General features: G+C 35.7%; 1 protein-coding gene across 2 annotated transcripts in view; it reads left to right on the top strand.

Annotated features, from left to right (window-relative positions):
• Positions 1 to 19469, top strand: part of SNX13 (sorting nexin 13) — a 154953-nt gene that overhangs the window by 102213 nt on the left and 33271 nt on the right. For both annotated transcript variants that reach the window (XM_007463059.1, XM_007463058.1), the window contains 4 exons: positions 534 to 571; positions 4704 to 4773; positions 8857 to 8996; positions 18405 to 18512. In XM_007463059.1, the coding sequence (XP_007463121.1) occupies positions 534 to 571; positions 4704 to 4773; positions 8857 to 8996; positions 18405 to 18512 (356 nt within the window). The remainder of the gene's footprint in view (positions 1 to 533; positions 572 to 4703; positions 4774 to 8856; positions 8997 to 18404; positions 18513 to 19469) is intronic.

Here is a 19469-nt window from a genome sequence, read left to right on the forward strand (position 1 = left end):
GAATTTTATGTATCTTTTGTTCTATTATTTGTATATTCATTTAAGAATCTAGATTTTGAATATTTTTGATCCAGATCAACCAAGAATAAGTAGACTTTATAGATATCTTAAAAGTCAATCTATTTATCCTTCATATTAAAGAATAATTTTATTTGTAATATTAATCCAGTGGGACAGAAATAACAAAATACCTCTGACATTTCCTAGTGGACTTCACTCTGCAGTGTTTACCTCATATCTACATTGTATTAGACAACTTAATATGATACTGTGATAATAAAATATATAATAATTGCTTTCCTGTACATAAATACCTTTTTTGGGGGCGAGCAACTTAGGTACATAACTATTTTCACTGAAATATCTGGCTTGGAAAACTGTGGGAATAGGTGTTTGGGAATAGTGTACCACAATTTACTGTTCTGTTATATCTTGGCTTGTGTGACTTCTGTTCTTGGTGTTTGAACCTTAGATAGATAAAGCACTTTCAAAAGTTTTTTACTGCATACTAACTTGAATTTCCCTTCTCACAGAATCTTTTAATGGGTCTCCTACAGGAAGCATAAATTTGGTAAGTACTGTTATGAGTACTTTAATTAATAAAGTGGCCTGAAAACAATATGAAAGACTGAGCCTTAACATATGTAAATAAATGATGTATTAGAAGTCCCCAAGTCATCCTTTGTAAGAAGTTGTTATGCTTTTAAAGAAATATTAAATTCACAAATAAGGGATCTGTTAATTAGAACTTAAAAATGACATGAAAATTTTTTTCATTTAAAAAAATGTGCTTAAGCCACACCTGAATGATTTAGTTGCAGGTGATAAAAAATTATTTTATTATTTTCAACCCCAGTATTTAATATTTGAAAATGACTCTGATCATTGCTATGATGGGCAGTAAATTTGTGACATACAAATGTTTACACTGGAATTAGTTTTTTCTTCTTGTATTTAGAAAAGAAATATAAAATTAGTTGGGATATCTGAAAACTTAAAAGATATTTCTTAAAAGTCTACACTATAAAAAATTCAAGTTATTGTAAAAAAAAAAGACTTTTTTTAAGCTTAGAGGGTTTTACAAGAATTAAGCAACTGTATTCTATGATTACAGGTTTAAGAATGACATGTTTTTAGCATATAAGCTGTCATTGACATTTCATATATTCAAGGTGAAGTGTGAGACAATGAACATTTCAGTTCTTTTATATATCCATCCTTGCCATTGAATACCTTATTTCATAAAATGCTGCTGGAAAGGAATATTAGTGTTCTATGAAAGTTTCAGTCCAGAATTTGTGGGGGATGGGCAGAGATTGTTTGCTTTGTTTTTCCTTCTACCTACAACACATTTTCTTTCAAACTTTTTGTGATAGCTGAATAGTTTAGAGGTCCATTGTCTTATGTTCCTCACTACTACATTTATTTCTAAAATTACTTTATTGTATAAATGTTCTATTATTGTGCAAAGTATAACCTTTAACAAAACACTAAAGCAAATCAGTCATAGTGTTATGTCATATATTTAGTAACATTTTAAATGTTTTCCTAAATTATTTGGTATCATTACCATTTACTTCTCATATTCCACAGAGTTATAATGAAAAGGAATAGCTCCTAGAGAATGAAGAGTGTTAGCAATATAATGCTCATTATATAGAAAGTTTCCAAATGTGATGAAACTTTTCCTTGGTTTGAAATTTTTCAATATTCACATTTGTAGTGCTTGTACAAGTGTTTGAACACTAGTAAAAAATATTTTTTTTCTTCATTCCCTATTGGGAATAAATGCTTTTTCAAGTAAAAGAGATCCCTTTTATCACATAGTGATATAAACCAGAACAGTGTGGATTGAAAAAGGTCACACTTGAGGTCAGTGACTTACAGTTTTTTGGTTTTCACATAAATCTGTTAAATCTAAGCTTTTAAGTAGCTAGACTGTTTTCGATTCTTTTTTTTTAATACATAGACAGATTTTAATGAACAGCTGCATTTTAAAAAATAGTTTAAGATTATAAAGAATTGCTTTAAAAACCATCAGATATTTTTCATGTTTGATGGAGATAACATTTATTAATTGTATTAAAATTATAAACTAGATCATAATAGTTTATTCCAGTATACTAAGCAAAGAAAATATTTAATGTGGTGGTTTACTCATTTTGTGATTGAAACTGACACATAAATTATAAACATTTTTAGAAGTGCCATTGTAGTTGTGTTTGCTCAATTGATTATCATAGTAAATTTGAATTTTTGCTTTTTATCTTAGCATAGTGTTTAAAAAAAAAAAACTTTTTTTTTTTTTTTTTGGCAAGGAGTTCAGGAATCTTAACCCAGGAATTACTTTACAAACTGATTTTATTTCAGGACAGCATTAATGCACTTGTTTTGAAATCACAGTTTTCTATGACTAATCAATACTTAATAGTTCTAAATCACAATGTAGTTCTGTAGTTATTATTTCACCAGTTGTAACTTTATGTAGTCTACTTGATAGTTACATGTGCATTGTAACTGTGACTAATGGTTAAGAGATATCTCATTGGATTTTTAAAATCATATTTAATGAAAATAATATTACTTGTATATTTTAAATGTGCTAAAAAGACATTTATATATTATACAGAGTTTTTCAACAACTTCTGGGTTGCATAGTATATAAGATGCTAACATGTTTAAAGTAATAAGTAAGGGGCATTTAGCTTTTTAAATGTTACCTGCAAGGGAAGGTTACCAATAATAATAATGTTTTTTTTGAAAAAGGTGATTGTTTTATATTCTTGGTGCTAGCTTGTAATTAGAAGATTATAGTAGATAACAATCTTAAATTTTGTAGAATATTCCATTTCCTCTGGGGCTTCTGTCTTTCATGTAAAAATAATACTGAAACAAAGGTGGTGCTGTTTCTGTCAAAATGTTTTATTGTAGGTCAGGTGAGCACTTAAAAAAATAAGTGCATTCTATTTCTTTTCAAAGTATTTTCATTCACTTTATATCCTGATAGAATTGTAGAATAGGTATTACACCATTATAATATTGGGAAAACTGAGAAACTGAGGAAAGACTAGTTGATATGGCTAAAGTCTCTTAAGGTAGCCTGGACTAGACCTAAAATAATTGAATGGTTCTCCCACTTGATTTGTGGTTAATCTGTATGGAATTATCAAATTTTGCTTCTCCTGATGATCAGTCTTTAGTAGATAGAATTTTGACTTTCTTCTTAGACTGTAATTGCTTAATTTAAATGGCTTTATGTCATATGCATGGCTTCATTTAAGTCATTTAGATGACTCTTAGTAATAACTGGTAATATCACATTAATACTCCAAAGTTCATTCAATCCTATGGTTTTCAAAGTGTAAAATATGTCTGAATCATATAATGTCTGTGTGTTATAGGTCCCCAAGACCACTCCTATGTTCATTGATTTACTAAGAGGACTCACAGGTCCCAGCATAGTCATACTCATGGCTAGAATTTATTACAGCGAAAGGATATAAAGCAAAATCAGGAAAGGGAAAAGGTGCATGGGGCAAAGTCCAGAGAAAAGCAGGCACAAGTTTCCAAGAATCCTCTTCCATGGAAGTCACATAGGACAGACTTAATTTCACCAGCAGTGAATATGACAACATGTGTGAAATGTTGCCACCAGGAAGGCTCATCTGACACTAAGTGCCCAGGGTTTTTCTTGGAGGCAGATCACACAGACACCCTCTGCCTAGCATATACTAAAATGACTCCCAGAAGGAAAGCAGGTATTCAGCATAGACCACATTGTTTGTACAGATAGTTACATAGAGTGAGCCACTCTTAGCAGTTAGGGAATGGTGGGAACGTTTTCTAAATCTAACTTCCCAGATATTGTCCAAGGGCCAACCTTGAAAGCAGTCCTTTCTAACGTTAATTCTTTTCCATACAGTCTGCCTTCGTTATCTGCGTCATGTTCCCTTCTTTGTATGTGTGGGTGTATGGATATGTAGCAAAAAAGTTTTAAGTTTAGAGCTAAAGTCCATAGTTACAAAAGATTTATTCTGAATTGATCCGTAATACTTTTTGTTTATGGAATAATTTTTGAAAATTATTTAAAATATCTTATACTGTGGATTCACTTCATTTAGTAAGTAATCATAATAATGGCTAACATTTTTTATGTTAGGCAGTTTTCTAAATGTTTTACATATCTTTTCCTTTAGTCCTCACATAACCCTTTGATGTAGGTACAATTATTCTCATTTTATAGATAAGGAATGTAAATTAACTAAAACTATTTCTAAGTTAACAAAAGTGTTAAAGAATACAAAGTTGGCTCTAGTATATTTCAGCATTAAAATTGAAATGTTGATTTAAGAATATGTCTGCTTATTTTGATTCACATTTTTTTTTTTTTGCCATGTACTGAATATATATAATTGAGAAGAAGCAAATTATAGTATGTGGACGGGTAATGAAGGAAGAAATAATCTGATGTATTAAGTTGGTTACTAAATTACTTTGTTTTATAGTTTCTTAATCTTAGGTTCTCTCTCTCCTATTAGTATAAATAAAGAGGATTATTGTTTGCGGGGGAAGATACAAATAATATAAAGCTTACATAGGGCAAAGATGAGTAATGTTATATATGATGTAGAATTCTTTAACACTTTTTTTCCTGTAAAGTTTAACAATTTTGTGTTCTGATTCCCCCACCCTCCACCACCCAGTCTTTAGATGACCTTTCAAATGTATCTTCTGATGACTCAGTACAACTTCATGCTTACATTTCAGACACTGGTAAGAGACTTTGTGGTTTAATTATTACTTAAAAACTATTGACTATTATTACTCCTACATTATTTTCCACGTTTATTTTTATAAATCATTTTTCTGTTCTGTAGTCATGTTTTCAAATTACTTTTTTTCTGTAACATGTTCTTCATTAAATTCTATGATGTTTATTATTACATGGGTGTTTCCTTTCTTTAAGGTTGTCACTGTTATCATTTGAAAAAGGTTAAATTTTAAGCATTTTGTCATGGCTAATAAACTTTGAAACCAGTCTTCTTTTTCTTTGAGTCTAGCTGATAATTGCATAATCCTTACTAAATTGTCTTGGGGCAGATTTTAGTTTAATATTTGTTTTCATACGTGCAAAGTCAGATTAGATATCTGGATAAATGAAGCTTTTTGGTATAGGAGTTTATAGAAGTTCAAGAAATGCTTGGATGAGGTGAGATTCATGACTGAATCAGTATATGTGCAAAGTGGCTAGTGAACTGAGGAAAAAAATCAATTTCCATCATTGTTATTGGGTTATTAGATAATGCCAATGCCGGTTTTCTTATCTGGCTTCTCATTATTCCTACAATATAGGAGTGTGTTTGTCAGATTACATACTGAAATATAAACATACAGATAAATACCTCAGTTCAATTTCATACTTATAATTTAGATAATTTGGAAAGAGGTTTAATAGTACAAGTGTAGTTTTAAAAAGATCAGTTGCATCTATTTTTTTAAGATTTTGTTTTCTTTTCACTGGAGCTGGAGTCTAATTTTCCATTGTGTTTTCTGCCAGATTTCTGTAATAAGTTATCTATAATTCCTCTTTCAGTTTTTCCTTTATCTTTTACAAATAGTTGGTGCATACGTTGCTCTTAAAGGTCATTAGGTAACACTCTTGTCAATAAAACCAGAGGGTCTAGTTGCGTTTCTTTCTAGCTTTTGATACATTTGTCTCACTTTTTCCTTCCTTAAAATTTTAAAATTCTTTTAAAAAACTATCTTCTTTGGTGAGTTGTCTTCCAAATATGAAAGCCTTTGTTAAAATGCAACATTTAGAATTTGTCCTTTTATTTCTTTCTTCAAGTCCTTAAACTTTTGTGTGTAGAAGAAGATACTAATGTCCATATTTCTTATGTGGATCTTTCTCTTCTCTGAGGGTTCTAGTTTTCTAGCTGCTTTGTCCATTCATTCAACAAGTATTTATTAGCTTCTTAAAAGATACAGAAGCATAACACTAAGCATTTTTAATAAATTGTAATTTCTGTCAGACAAATTTATGTTTAAACACTAAAGAGGCAGCAGAGTATAGTGGTTAAGAGCACAGCTTTTTGTCCAAATTGCTTGGGTTCAAACCCCAGCTCTTCCACCTAATAGTTGGGTGAACTTGGATGAGTTCCTTAACATCTCTGTATCTCAATTTCCCCATCTGTAAAATGGGATATTAATGATAATAATAATAATACTTGCCTCATAAGATTGTTATGGGACTAATTAACTGTATTCATAATTACATGGTGGGCATTATATATTAATGTTTGTTCAATAAAGATTTCTTTTATGAGTTGGGCTCCAGAGTCTCTTTGAGTCTGGATCCCATGTCCTTAACATCTGTATGACAGGAAGTAGAACTTAAGAGTCCAGTGCAGTGCTATTTAAGGAGTGACCCATAGACTGCAGTGTACTGGCTTCTTCACTGAGAAATCTTGTTTTAAAAAATATTGGCTACGTTAGGCAATCAATGTGTTTAGCGATGAGATTTATTTATATTCTGATCCTAGTTCCTTGTCTGGTTATGGATTAGGAACTAAGAGGTTGCACATCACCTGTTATGAGTAGTAACATTGTCCTAATGCAAACAAAACCTGTTATTTCCACTATAATATCTCACCATCATCTCAAAATATATGTAACCTCATTATCTTTTAAAATCAAATTACCTTTCTGTCTTAGTGCTTCTTTTATAATAGCCCTATTATTCTTCCTATTGTGCATGCATCCTAGTCATAATCTCCCCTGCCTATCAATTTGTGACAAATCTGATTATTCTTTTTTAGAATGCTTTCTTACATTCCTTTCTTCTTTTCTATTTCTTGCTTGTTCTTAATAACTCCTAATTGGTTATGGTTTGCTGCCTAATTGGCCCCTGCTTCCTATTATCCTTTCCCAAACCTATCTTGAACACAACAGGTGAAGCCATTCCCTTGTTGCCTTGCTAACTCTGTTGAGTGACGGTGGTTCTCTTGGGTGATGAAAAATTGCTGTACACTTTGTTCCACATAGGTCTCCAAGTGAAGGATATTTGAAAGAGGTGAACAGTGAGTAATAGAGTTAAAGCCTCTGATAGCAAGATGACCCAGGTCTATCCCTAGTCTTCTATTTTGTCAAGTCAGGAACACTGATATTAGATGGTAAGGGAATGAAGGACAGTTTTGAATAGAAAATGCAAATCTTAGAAAAAATCTAATGAAAGGCTGGGAGAGGTTCCTGTCCAACTACGTTTGCCAGTATAGATTTGTAGCTGTTATATTATTAAAATAATTTACTAAGAAGCTGCACGGACCCTTCTTTGCCTAATTATATACAAAATACAAATATTTAGTCAGCTCGAAAGCTTGGCCACTTTTTTTTTTGTAATTATGGGTCAGTATATCTATTATTAGAAGAGCAGTTTATACTTCTGGTCAACATGGTAGTCTAAACTGCTGTGGGAAATCTTGCTTCCCACACATGGAAGTAGTGAAAGCAACAGAATAAAAATAGCTAAAAGGGGAAATCTACAGGTGTAATAGACCATGAAGGAAAGCAAATTTAGGGAAATGAAGAGGAGTTGAAGCCAAGGAGCTTATAGGAGCGTGAAGACTGCTGTCTTGATTTTGACAGCATTTTTATGCCCTCAAATTTAGAAGAGGCAGGATGGGCTAAGGCAAGGAGAAGCTGGAACACAGTCATTTGCATAAATCCCAGAGTCACAGAGGGTGGCTTGATGTGAAAGAGGAACCAGAACTTAGCCTACTGTCAAAGGAAAGAACAAAGAATGTCAAGGTTGTGGTTGGGAATGGTATCTATCACCCATATGAAATTGAAAGCCTGTCTTGTATCGTGACATTGGTGTGTCTAGATTCAGCCATCCTCAAGTGGTTGTGTACCACAGGGTTTCCTAGCCCAAGAGTATGTTAAAAATATTCATAGAGATAAAATGAGGCAAGAATACCACACTATAAAAAAAGAACCATATGAAATTATAGAAGTAAAAAAAATTACTTACTGAAATTAAGGTGAGTGGCTGAATTAAGAAACAGACCAGGTACAAATGAGTGGAGACTGATAAACATTTAGAGACCTGAAGAGATGATCTAGAATAGAATACAGCACAGAGAGAAAAAATGGAACATGAGAAAAACAAAATGATTCAAAATATGTCTTTTTACTTAAGATTAGTACAGAATAGGAATAGGTTTTGATTTTTGAGACTACCTGACTTGGATGGTTTGTGTCAATTAAGTAGGAAAATAACTATTTACAACAGTCTTCAGAATAAATTACACTTGTAAATTGTTGAATATTTTAAACAAGAAAGAGATTTGCCAAAAGAGAAGATAGGTCTTATCCTATAGCTTTTGCTTGCTGTTCAGTTAAAAAGCTATCGAGTTACAGCTGAATAGTGAAGGCTAGTACAGAGGTTATTATTTTGTTTCTGTAGTTTTTCTTCTATTAAATTTAAGAGACTCTAATACTATACTATGAGGTGGTACTGTGTTATCATAACTGATAATAAATAAAAGCTCATTGGGAAGAGAGTCCAAAGTAGACGTCACTGTGTGGTTGGCAGTATCATCATAAACTTGTAGGTCATTTTGTAATGTAGCCATCATATATAACGCATTATGGATGTGAGTACAGAGGATGGGAATCTATTTTATCCTTTGGTGACATCCTTTTGTCTCAGTCTGTCATTTCAGATTCTTTTTCATTTCATGTTGTCCATCTTGTTTGTTTTTGTTCTTCATCTTCCTCCTCTCTGTGTCTTTTGTTCCTCTTCATTTTGTTTTAAATGACTAGTATATGCTGACTATGACCCATATGCTGTGGCAGGCGTTTGTAATGATCATGGCAAGACATACGCATTATATGCCATCACTGTACACCGGCGCAGTCTAAACAGTGAGGAGATGTGGAAAACCTACCGTCGTTATAGTGACTTCCACGACTTCCACATGAGGATCACCGAACAGGTAATGAGGTTTTTAAAGTTTGTGTACTTTACATTGTTTCTTGATTCCATGTTTGATTCTAAATAGCTCTGAGTGATGCTAAGGTATTGACCAAAGCTAAGTAAATAAGGTAAGAATTTTTTTTATAAGCAACATGAATGTTATAATGATTTTGCACATTTAACCAGTAAATCAAATTTTAACCAGTCTTAACCATTGTGGAGTAGTGACGAAGTATCAGTGGTATACCTTGGAAAATTAGAATAAGTGTATATTTCTGATATTAAGAGTGTGTGTATGTGCTGTGCTTTGCAGAGGTATTTGGGTTTGGTTTAAAGTAGGGATGGGGATCACTGGACATATGGTGGTTTTATTTTTGGCAGTATAATTTAAAGCTATGGTTATTTAAAATGGCATCCTTTTCCAAGCGTTAACAGTTAAATCCTTGATCCATTAAGTTATGAAGAACCAAAATCTAAATTAAGTTTAACATCAAATAATGTTTTTAATTCTTACCAAATATAACCCTCTTGTTTCATAGAAGTATGAGGACTCTTAAACATAATGAATGTAAACAAAGCGTTTCTCTGTTTTATTTTATTTTTATTTTATTTTTTGCAGTACGTGGGCCTCTCACTGTTGTGGCCTCTCCCATTGCGGAGCACAGGCTCCAGACGCACAGGCTCAGCGGCCATGGCTCACGGGCCTAGCCGCTGCACGACATGTGGGATCTTCCCGGACCGGGGCACGAACCCGTGTCCTCTGCATCGGCAGGTGGACTCTCAACCACTGCGCCACCAGGGAAGCCCCAGAAAGTATATTTTTCAATTAGGGTAGTGGAAAATATATGGTTGGCACCATGATAATCTCATTAAAATACTTCCTGAATAGAGTGAGATAAACTATTAATAGCTCAAAAGTGTTTAGAGACCAGGCTAAGCCTGGTCTCTAAACACTTTTGAGCCCATATTAACAGAACTGTTTTTAATTACATTCATAAGGAAATTAATAACTTTGGACATAACTGTTCTATTGTTCTTGTTGAATAGATCTTTTCTTCATGTTTAGCTTGATTTGTTTGTAGAGGTGAAAGAATTTTCTGCCCCACGTTGAAGAAATAATTGCTTTATTTACTTTTTCTATTATTACCTGTTTCATATTGTTTTAAAATCACATAGTTCGGAGCTTGCAGGTTGGCAAACATGTGATATGCTCAGACAGGGCATGGATGCTCCATGCCCTTTTCCATATCTTGCCTTATTCATCTCGTCCATCTGGTGGTTTTTGAGTTATATCCTTTTACAACAAACCAGCAATGTAAAAAAGTCTTCCGACCTGGCCTGCCTTAGAATATCACCGGTGCTACTGATGTCCTACATTCCTCCCAGATCACATGCCAGCCTGGCACTGCTTCTCAGAGCTCGATTGAAGTAACCAAGAGGCTCGTCTCCTGAGTTTGAGAACTTCCCTTGCTCCACTGTCTTGTATTCCAGATTGTCCTACCCATCTTGCCCATTAGACCGTGAGCTCCCTGAGGCAAGGATCTCATCTCTCTTGAACTCCATTCTGTCACCTGCACCAAGAACAGCCTGGAACAGACCGTGTGGCTGACAGGGTCTTGGTGCTCTGGCTGGGTGTCAGGCCTGTGCCTCTGAGGTGGGAGAACTGAGTTCAGGACAATGGTCCATGAAGAACTCCTGGCTCCATGTAATATCAAATGGTGAAAGCTCTCCCAGAGATCTCCATCTCAACGCTAAGACCCTGCTCCACTCAACGACCAGCAGGCTACAGTGCTGGACACCCTATGCCAAACAACTATCAAGACAGGAGCACAACCCTCCCATTAGTAGAGAGGCTGCGTAAAATCATAATAAGGTCACAGAGACCCCAAAACACACCACCAGACACGGTCCTGCCCACCAGAAAGACAAGATACAGCCTCATCCACCAAAACACAGTCACCAGTGCCCTCCACTGGAAGCCTTCACAACCCACCAAACCAACCTTACTCACTGGGGGCAGAAACGAAAAACAACGAGAACTATGAACCTGCATCCTGCAAAAAGGAAACCCCAAACACAGTAAGTTAAGCAACATGAGAAGACAGAGAAACACACAGCAGATGAAGGAGCAAATAAAAACCCAGCAGACCAAACAAATGAAGAGGAAATAGGCAGTCTACCTGAAAAAAAATTCAGAGTAATGATAGTAAAGATGATCCAAAAACTTGGAAATAGAATGGAGAAAATACAAGAAACGTTTAACAAGGACCTAGAAGAACTAAAGGTCAAACAAACAATGACGAACAACACAAAAAATGAAATTAAAAATTCTCTAGAAGGAATCAATAGCAGAATAACTGAGGGAGAAGGATGGATAAGTGACCTGGAAGATAAAATAGTGTAAAAAACTACCGCAGAGCAGAATAAAGAACAAAGAATGGAAAGAACTGAGGACAGTCTCAGAGACCTCTGGGACAACATTAAACGCACCAACATTCGAATTATAGGGGTCCCAGAAGAAGAAGAGAAAAGAAAAGGGACTGAGAAAATATTTGAAGAGATTATAGTTGAAAACTTCCCTAATATGGGAAAGGAAATAGTCAATCAAGTCCAGGAAGCGCAGAGGCCTATACAGGATAAACCCAAGGAGAAACACGCCACGACACATATTAATCAAACTATCAAAAATTAAATACAAAGAAAAAATATTAAAAGCAGCAAGGGGGCTTCCCTGGTGGCGCAGTGGTTGGGAGTCCGCCTGCTGGTGCAGGGGACACGGGTTTGTGCCCCGGTCCGGGAGGATCCCACATGCCGCAGAACGGCTGGGCCCCTGAGCTGTGGCTGCTGGCCCTGCGCGTCCAGAGCCTGTGCTCCACAGCGGGAGGGGCCACAGCAGTGAGAGGCCTGTGTACCACACACACAAAAAAAGCAGCAGGGGAAAAATAACATACAAGGGAATCCCCATGAGGTTAACAGCTGACTTTCCAGCAGAAAGTCTGCAAGCCAGAAGGGAGAGGGAGGACATATTTAAAGTGATGAAAGGGAAAAACCTACAACGAAGATTACTCTACCCAGCAAGGATTTATTCAGATTCAATGGAGAAATTAAAACCTTTACAGACAAGCAAAAGCTAAGAGAATTCAGCACCACCAAATCAGCTTTACAACAAATGCTAAAGGAACTTCTCTAGGCAGGAAAAACAGACAAGGAAAAGACCTACAATAACTAACCCAAAACAATTAAGAAAATGGTAATAGGAACATATATGTTGATAACTACCTTAAATGTAAATGGATTAAAAGCTCCAAACAAAAGACATGGACTGGCTGAATGGGTACAAAAACAGGACCTGGTATATATGCTGTGTACAGGAGACTGACAAGAAAGAAAGAAAGAAATTTCAGATCAGAAATAAATGAGAAAGAAATGAAGGAAAGAGTAGGAAAGATCAATAAAACTAAAAGCTGGTTCTTTGAGAAGAGAAACAAAATTGATAAACCGTTAGCCAGAGTCATCAAGAAAAAAGGGAGAAGACTCAAATCAGTAGAATTAGAAATGAAAAAGGAGAAGGAACAACTGACACTGCAGAACAACAAAGGACCATGAGAGGTTACTACAAGCAACTCTGTGCCAATAAAGTGGACAACCTGGAAGAAATGGACAAATTCTTAGAAATGCACAACCTGCCAAGACTGAATCAGGAAGAAATAGAAACTATGAACAGACCAATCACAAGCACTGAAATTGAAACTGTGATTAAAAATCTTCCCACAAACATAGGCTTCCCTGGTGGCGCAGTGGTTGGGAGTCCGCCTGCCAATGCAGGGGACGCGGGTTCGTGTCCTGGTCCAGGAAGATCCCACATGCTGCGGAGCAGCTGGGCCTGTGAGCCATGGCCACTGGGCCTGTGCGTCCGGAGCCTGTGCTCCGCAACAGGAGAGGCCACAACGGTGAGAGGCCCGTGTACTGCAAAAAAAAAAAAAATCTTCCCACAAACAAAAGCCCAGGACCAGATGGCTTCACAGGCGAATTCTATCAAAATTTTAGAGATGAGCTAACACCTATCCTTCTCAAACTCTTCCAAAATATAGCAGAGGGAGGAACACTCCCAAATTCATTCTACGAGGCCACCATGAGCCTGATACCAAAACCTGACAAGATGTCACAAAGAAAGAAAACTACAGGCCAATATCACTGACGAACATAGATGCAAAAATCCTCAACAAAAAACTAGCAAAGAGAATCCAACAGCACATTAAAAGGATCATACACCATGATCAAGTGGGGTTTATTCCAGGAATGCAAGGCTTCTTCAATATACGCAAATCTATCAATGGGATAAACCATATTAACAAATTGAAGGAGAAAAACCATATGATCATCTCAATAGATGCAGAGAAAGCTTTTGACAAAATTCAACACCCATTTTTGATAAAAACCCTCCAGAAAGTAGGCCTAGAGGGAACTTTCCTCAACATGATAAAGGCCATATATGACAAACCCACAGCCAACATCATCCTCAATGGTGAAAAACTGAAAGCATTTCCGCTAAGATCAGGAACAAGACAAGGTTTCCCACTCTCACCACTCTTATTCAACATAGTTTTGGAAGTTTTAGCCACAGCAATCAGAGAAGAAAAGGAAATAAATGGAATCCAAATTGGAAAAGAAGAAGTAAAGCTGTCACTGTTTGCAGATGACATGATACTATACATAGAGAATCCTAAAGATGCTACCAGGAAACTACTAGAGCTAATCAGTGAATTTGGTAAACTAGCAGGAAACAAAATTAATGCACAGAAATCTCTGGCATTCCTACACACTAATCATGAAAAATCTGAAAGTAGAATCAAGAAAACACTCCCATCTACCATCACAACAAAAAGAATAAAATATCTAGGAATAAACCTACCTAAGGAGACAAAAGACCTGTATGCAGAAAATTATAAGACACTGATGAAAGAAATTAAAGATGATACAAATAGATGGAGAGATATACCATGTTCTTGGATTGGAAGAATCAACATTGTGAAAATGACTCTACTACCCAAAGCAATCTACAGATTCAACGCAATCCCTATCAAAGTACCACTGGCATTTTTCACAGAACTAGAACAAAAAATTTCACAATTTGTATGGAAACACAAAAGACCCTGAATAGCCAAAGCAATCTTGAGAACGAAAAACGGAGCTGGAGGAATCAGGCTCCTGGACTTCAGACTATACTACAAAGTTACAGTAATCAAGACAGTATGGTACTGGCACAAAAACAGAAATATAGATCAATGGAACAGGATAGAAAGCCCAGAGATCAACCCACGCACATATGGTCACCTTATCTTTGATAAAGGAGGCAGGAATGTACAGTGGAGAAAGGACAGCCTCTTCAATAAGTGGTGCTGGGAAAACTGGACAGGTACATGTAAAAGTATGAGATTAGAACACTCCCTAACACCATACACAAAAATAAGCTCAAAATGGATTAAAGACCTAAATGTACGGCCAGACACTATCAAACTCTTAGAGGAAAACATAGGCAGAACACTCTGTGACATAAATCACAGCAAGGTCCTTTTTGACCCACCTCCTAGGGAAATGGAAATAAAAACAAAAACAAGTGGGACGTCATGAAACTTAAAAGCTTTTGCACAGCAAAGGAAACCATAAAGAAGACGAAAAGACAGCCCTCAGCACGGGAGAAAATATTTGCAAGTGAACCAACTGACAAAGGGTTAATCCCCAGAATTTACAACCAGCTCATGCAGCTCAATATCAAGAAAACAAATTACCCAATCCAAAAATGGGCAGAAGACCTAAACAGACATTTCTCCAAAGAAGATATACAGATTGCCAACAAACACATGAAAGGGAGCTCAACATCACTAATCATTAGAGAAATGCAAATGAAAACTACAATGTGGTATCACCTCACACCGGTCATAATGACCATCATGAAAAAATCTACAAACAGTAAATGCTGGAGAGGGTGTGGAGAAAAGGAAGCCTTCTTGCACTGTTGATGGGAATGTAAATTGATACAGGCACTATGGGGCACAGTATGGAGTTTCCTTAAAAAACTAAAATTAGAACTACCATACAACCCAGCAATACCAGTACTGGGTATATACCCTGAGAAAACCATAATTCAAAAAGAGTCATGTACCAAAATGTTCATTGCAGCATTATTTACAATAGCCAGGACATGGAAGCAACCTCAGTGTCCATCAACAGATGAATGGATAAAGAAGATGTGGCACATATATACAATGGAATATTACTCAGCCATAAAAAGAAATGAAATTGAGTTATTTGTAGTGAGGTGGATGGACCTAGAGTCTTTCATACAGAGTGAAGTAAGTCAGAAGGAGAAAAACAAATACCATATGCTTACACAAATATATGGAATCTAAAAAAAAAAAAAAAAAATTGGTCATGAAGAACCTAGGGGCCAGACGGGAATAAAGACACAGACCTACTAGAGAATGGACTTGAGCACACGGGGTGGGGGAAGGGAAATCTGGGACAAAGTGATAGAGTGGCATGTACTTATATACACTACCAAATGTAAAACTGATAGCTAGTGGGAAGAAGCCGCATAGCACAGGGAGGTCACCTTGGTGCTTTGTGACCATCTAGAGGGGTGGGATAGGGAGGGTGGGAGGGAGATGCAAAAGGGAAGAGATATATGTATATGTATAGCTGATTCACTTTGTTATAAAGCAGAAACTAACACACCATTTAAAGCAATTATACTCCAATAAAGATGTTAAAAAAGTAAAATTAAGATATACAGTGTAAAAAACATCACATAGCTCATATATCTCTTTATTTATTTACTTGCAAATTTATGGGAATTTGGTATAATACGAAATTTTCTTTTTGTGAATACTTGTAATTTTTTTCTGTTCCAGACAGATAATTTTAAGAGGAGTTTGATTAATTTAGACTCTAACAAAATAACTGTTACATATAATTTTTTATTAATAAGTTTTAATATTTTAAAGTTTTGGAAATAGTTGTTTTGCTGAGTACTGTTATATTGCCTTGGTGTATTACTTTGCTAGGGCTGCCATAACAAAATAACATAGACTGAGTAGCTTAAACAGCAGAAATTTATTTTCTCATAGTTCTGGGAGCTAGAAGTCCAAGATCAAGGTGTTCACAAGTTTGGTTTCTCTTGAGGCATGTCTCCTTGTCTTTCAGATGACCCCCTTCTTGATGTGGCCTCACATGACTTTTTCTTTGTGTGCTCGCATCCTTTGTGTCTCTTTGCATGTCCAAATTCCCTCTTATGAGGGCTTTGATTTGATTTAACTACCTCTCTAAAGGCCCTGTCTCCAAATACAGCCACATTCTGAAGTATTGGGGGTTAAGGTTTCAACATACGATTTTTGAGGGAATAAAACATACTGGTAATGCCTGAATAAACTATGCATTCTATAAAATTGAGTCAGTAGTTTAAGATACCATGGGGGCTTCCCAGGTGGTGCAGTGGTTGGGAGTCCATCTGCTGGTGCAGGGGACACGGGTTCGTGCCCCGGTCTGGGAGGATCCCACATGCCGCGGAGCGGCTGGGCCCGTGAGCCATGGCCGCTGAGCCTGCCCGTCCAGAGCCTGTGCTCCGCAATGGGAGAGGCCATGACAGTGAGAGGCCCACGTACCGCAAAAAAAAAAAAAAGATACCATGGATAAGTCCTATTCTAGGAAACTAAATATCTTTTAGGACACCTTGAAAACTGTAAATGTACTTCTATAAGGTGTCAGTTTTTAAAAAATTAATTCATAAAACCAGGTATTCTATATTGTACGTTCATTCATTTTTGACCCATTGTAATATTTTATGAACCACCAAACTTGTGACTATCACTACAGCGTTACATTTTCCCTGTAAATCAGGGGTCCCCATCCACCAAGCCGCAGACCACTATTGGTCTGTGGCCTGTTAGGAACCGGGCCGCACAGCAGGAGGTGAGCAGAGGGCAAGGGAGTGAAGCTTCATCTGCTGCTCCCCATGGCTTGCATTACCGCCTGAACTATACCCCCATCCGCCCCGCCCTGGTCCGTGGAAAAATTGTCTTCTGTGAAACTGGTCTCTGGTGCCAAAAAGGTTGGGGACCACTGCTGTAAATGACCTCCCCCTTGCCCCCTTTTATTTTTTTTCACCTTGGCTAGGACGAAAGAACTGCTTTTAAGTTTCATGCATTAACATGTAATGAACTTGTTCTCATTATAGCTCCAAGCGACCATCTGATTTGCCATTCCATTTAATAATTTATCAGAATCTTCCAGTTTAGGGATGAAAATTATCCTACACCTTTTCATTTCCTCTTTTCTTTAATCTCTGCACCAGGAATGAGTTTTCTTTACAGAAGCATTGTTGTTGTTTTTAAACAAAGAATGGTTTTAGAAAGTTTGTTGCACTTCTGAATGTGTATCATGAAGGAAAAGCAATGAGGCTGCTCATTGAAGTTTTAGATATTAGGTATTGCTGGCCAAGCACAATCCTTCGCTCAGTGACTTTGCTCTTCCACTTTGTTAGCAGCTAGTATGGTTAAAATCTGTGCTTCGTCAAGGCACAGTAGATTCCTACATATCTGGATTTTTGAAGGTGGAGTCTGTAAATGCTAGATTTCAAGTATGTACACTTACTTTTTTTTGTTTGTGGCTTTACAGAGATAAGATATATACTTGATAGCTTTTAATTTGTTTTTTCTTAGTTATCTATGTTGATTTTTCATGCAGTTTCATGTAGGAGAAGAAGTATGTGTTGTACTGTTTGTATATAGAGAGTTATGATATAGCTGTAATCTATATTTTGAAATTTGCTTTTTCTTCCTTTAATAATTAGCTATTACAGTGATTAACTGATTTGAAGTCATCAGTATAAAATATTTCTTTGAGTTTTTTTACCAAACCAGGAACTCATAACTTTGATTATTAAAAATTTACTGGCTAATACTTTATTCACAAGTTAAAGCGTTGTTAAGCAAAATATTTTTTTTACATTTATTATTAATTTTAATAATATTAAAGACACATAATTTACAAATAATAATAGAGTATTCAGTACTGTATCATAAGTTCTTTTTAGCCAGTTGAATAGCAAAATATTTTTTTAAACCTTTTGTTATGAAAATTTTGAACAATCTTAAAATCAGAGTATAAAATGAAACTCCATGTGGATATCACCCATCTTCATCAGCTATCCATGTTTGTCATTCTTAGAAAATAACTTCTTTATAATAAATAACATTCGAACTGTGGTTTGGACATATTTGGACAGTATTTTATATTTTCTGGTTTTGGCTTAATATATTGCAGAATCTGTTCTAGATGCTTTTGATATGTAGAGAAATTGTCACTTGGAAAATACTTTTCTGTTTTTGAAAACAAAAATTAAGATTACTGAATGTATTTTGTTTTCTAGTTTGAAAATTTGTCAAGCATATTAAAGCTTCCCGGTAAAAAGACTTTTAATAATATGGATAGAGATTTTTTAGAAAAGAGAAAAAAGGATCTAAATGCATATTTGCAGGTAAGTTCATGTTTATTATTACCCATAGATTTTCAATTCAATATAGCATAGAAATATAGCTGATTTCTTTATTAGAGAATGTTTGTACTGTAATAGTGGGATAGCAGCCACTTTTGAGGTGCTGAGATGTGACGTGCAATCTGCTCAGTAATTTATAAATATTATTTCTGTTTGTTTATTAACTTAGAAGTTTTCTGGACACTCAGTGCTAGGAATTTTGCTTCTTCAGGTTTGAATGAATATACACACACACCAGCAGGCACACATCCATTCTACACTACTGTAAAGTCTAGGAAGTCTAGGTATTTTACAGCAGACAGTTAAATGTTCCCAGTTCGGTAAATAGTTGCTCTTCATAATGTATCCAAAGCTAGTAGATTTTTTTTTCTTTTCCCTATGGCTTATTACATGGTATTAAATATAGTCCCCTGTATAGATTTTTATTCTCAGATAAAGTGAATAGCTGCCTGCCATGGTCCAGAATGATTCTAAAGCTTCTAAAATTACAGGATAATTCAAGAGAGGAATAGATCCAAGGGACTTTTCAGAAGTGTAGCATGCTAAGCATGTAGATTTCTCTTCTGGAATAATGGAATAATAAAACGTGTCTCATAGGTTACGTACTTCATAAGCCTTTGGGACTATCAGAAATAACTTTGTTTTAGACCTGGGTACCCAAATGCCAGATTTTAATAGTATCACTTTATGGTTTTTTATAGTAATGAATGATTTATAAAATTTTCTCATCTATTAGCTCCCCACTTCTCAATTTAGAACAGGGGTCAGCAAATTCCAGCCAGCAGACCATATCCAGCCTGCCACCTGTTTTATTAAGAGTTTATTTTATTATTAGAACACAGCCACCCATTTAGTTTACTGCTGTCTATGACTGCTTTTACACTACTACAGCAGAGTTGAGTAGTTGCAGCAGATTCCATGCATCACAAAACCTAAAAT

This window comes from Lipotes vexillifer, unplaced genomic scaffold (genome assembly GCF_000442215.2).
Source record: "Lipotes vexillifer unplaced genomic scaffold, Lipotes_vexillifer_v1.1 scaffold1061, whole genome shotgun sequence".
In the NCBI taxonomy this organism is placed as follows: Eukaryota; Metazoa; Chordata; class Mammalia; order Artiodactyla; family Lipotidae; genus Lipotes; species Lipotes vexillifer.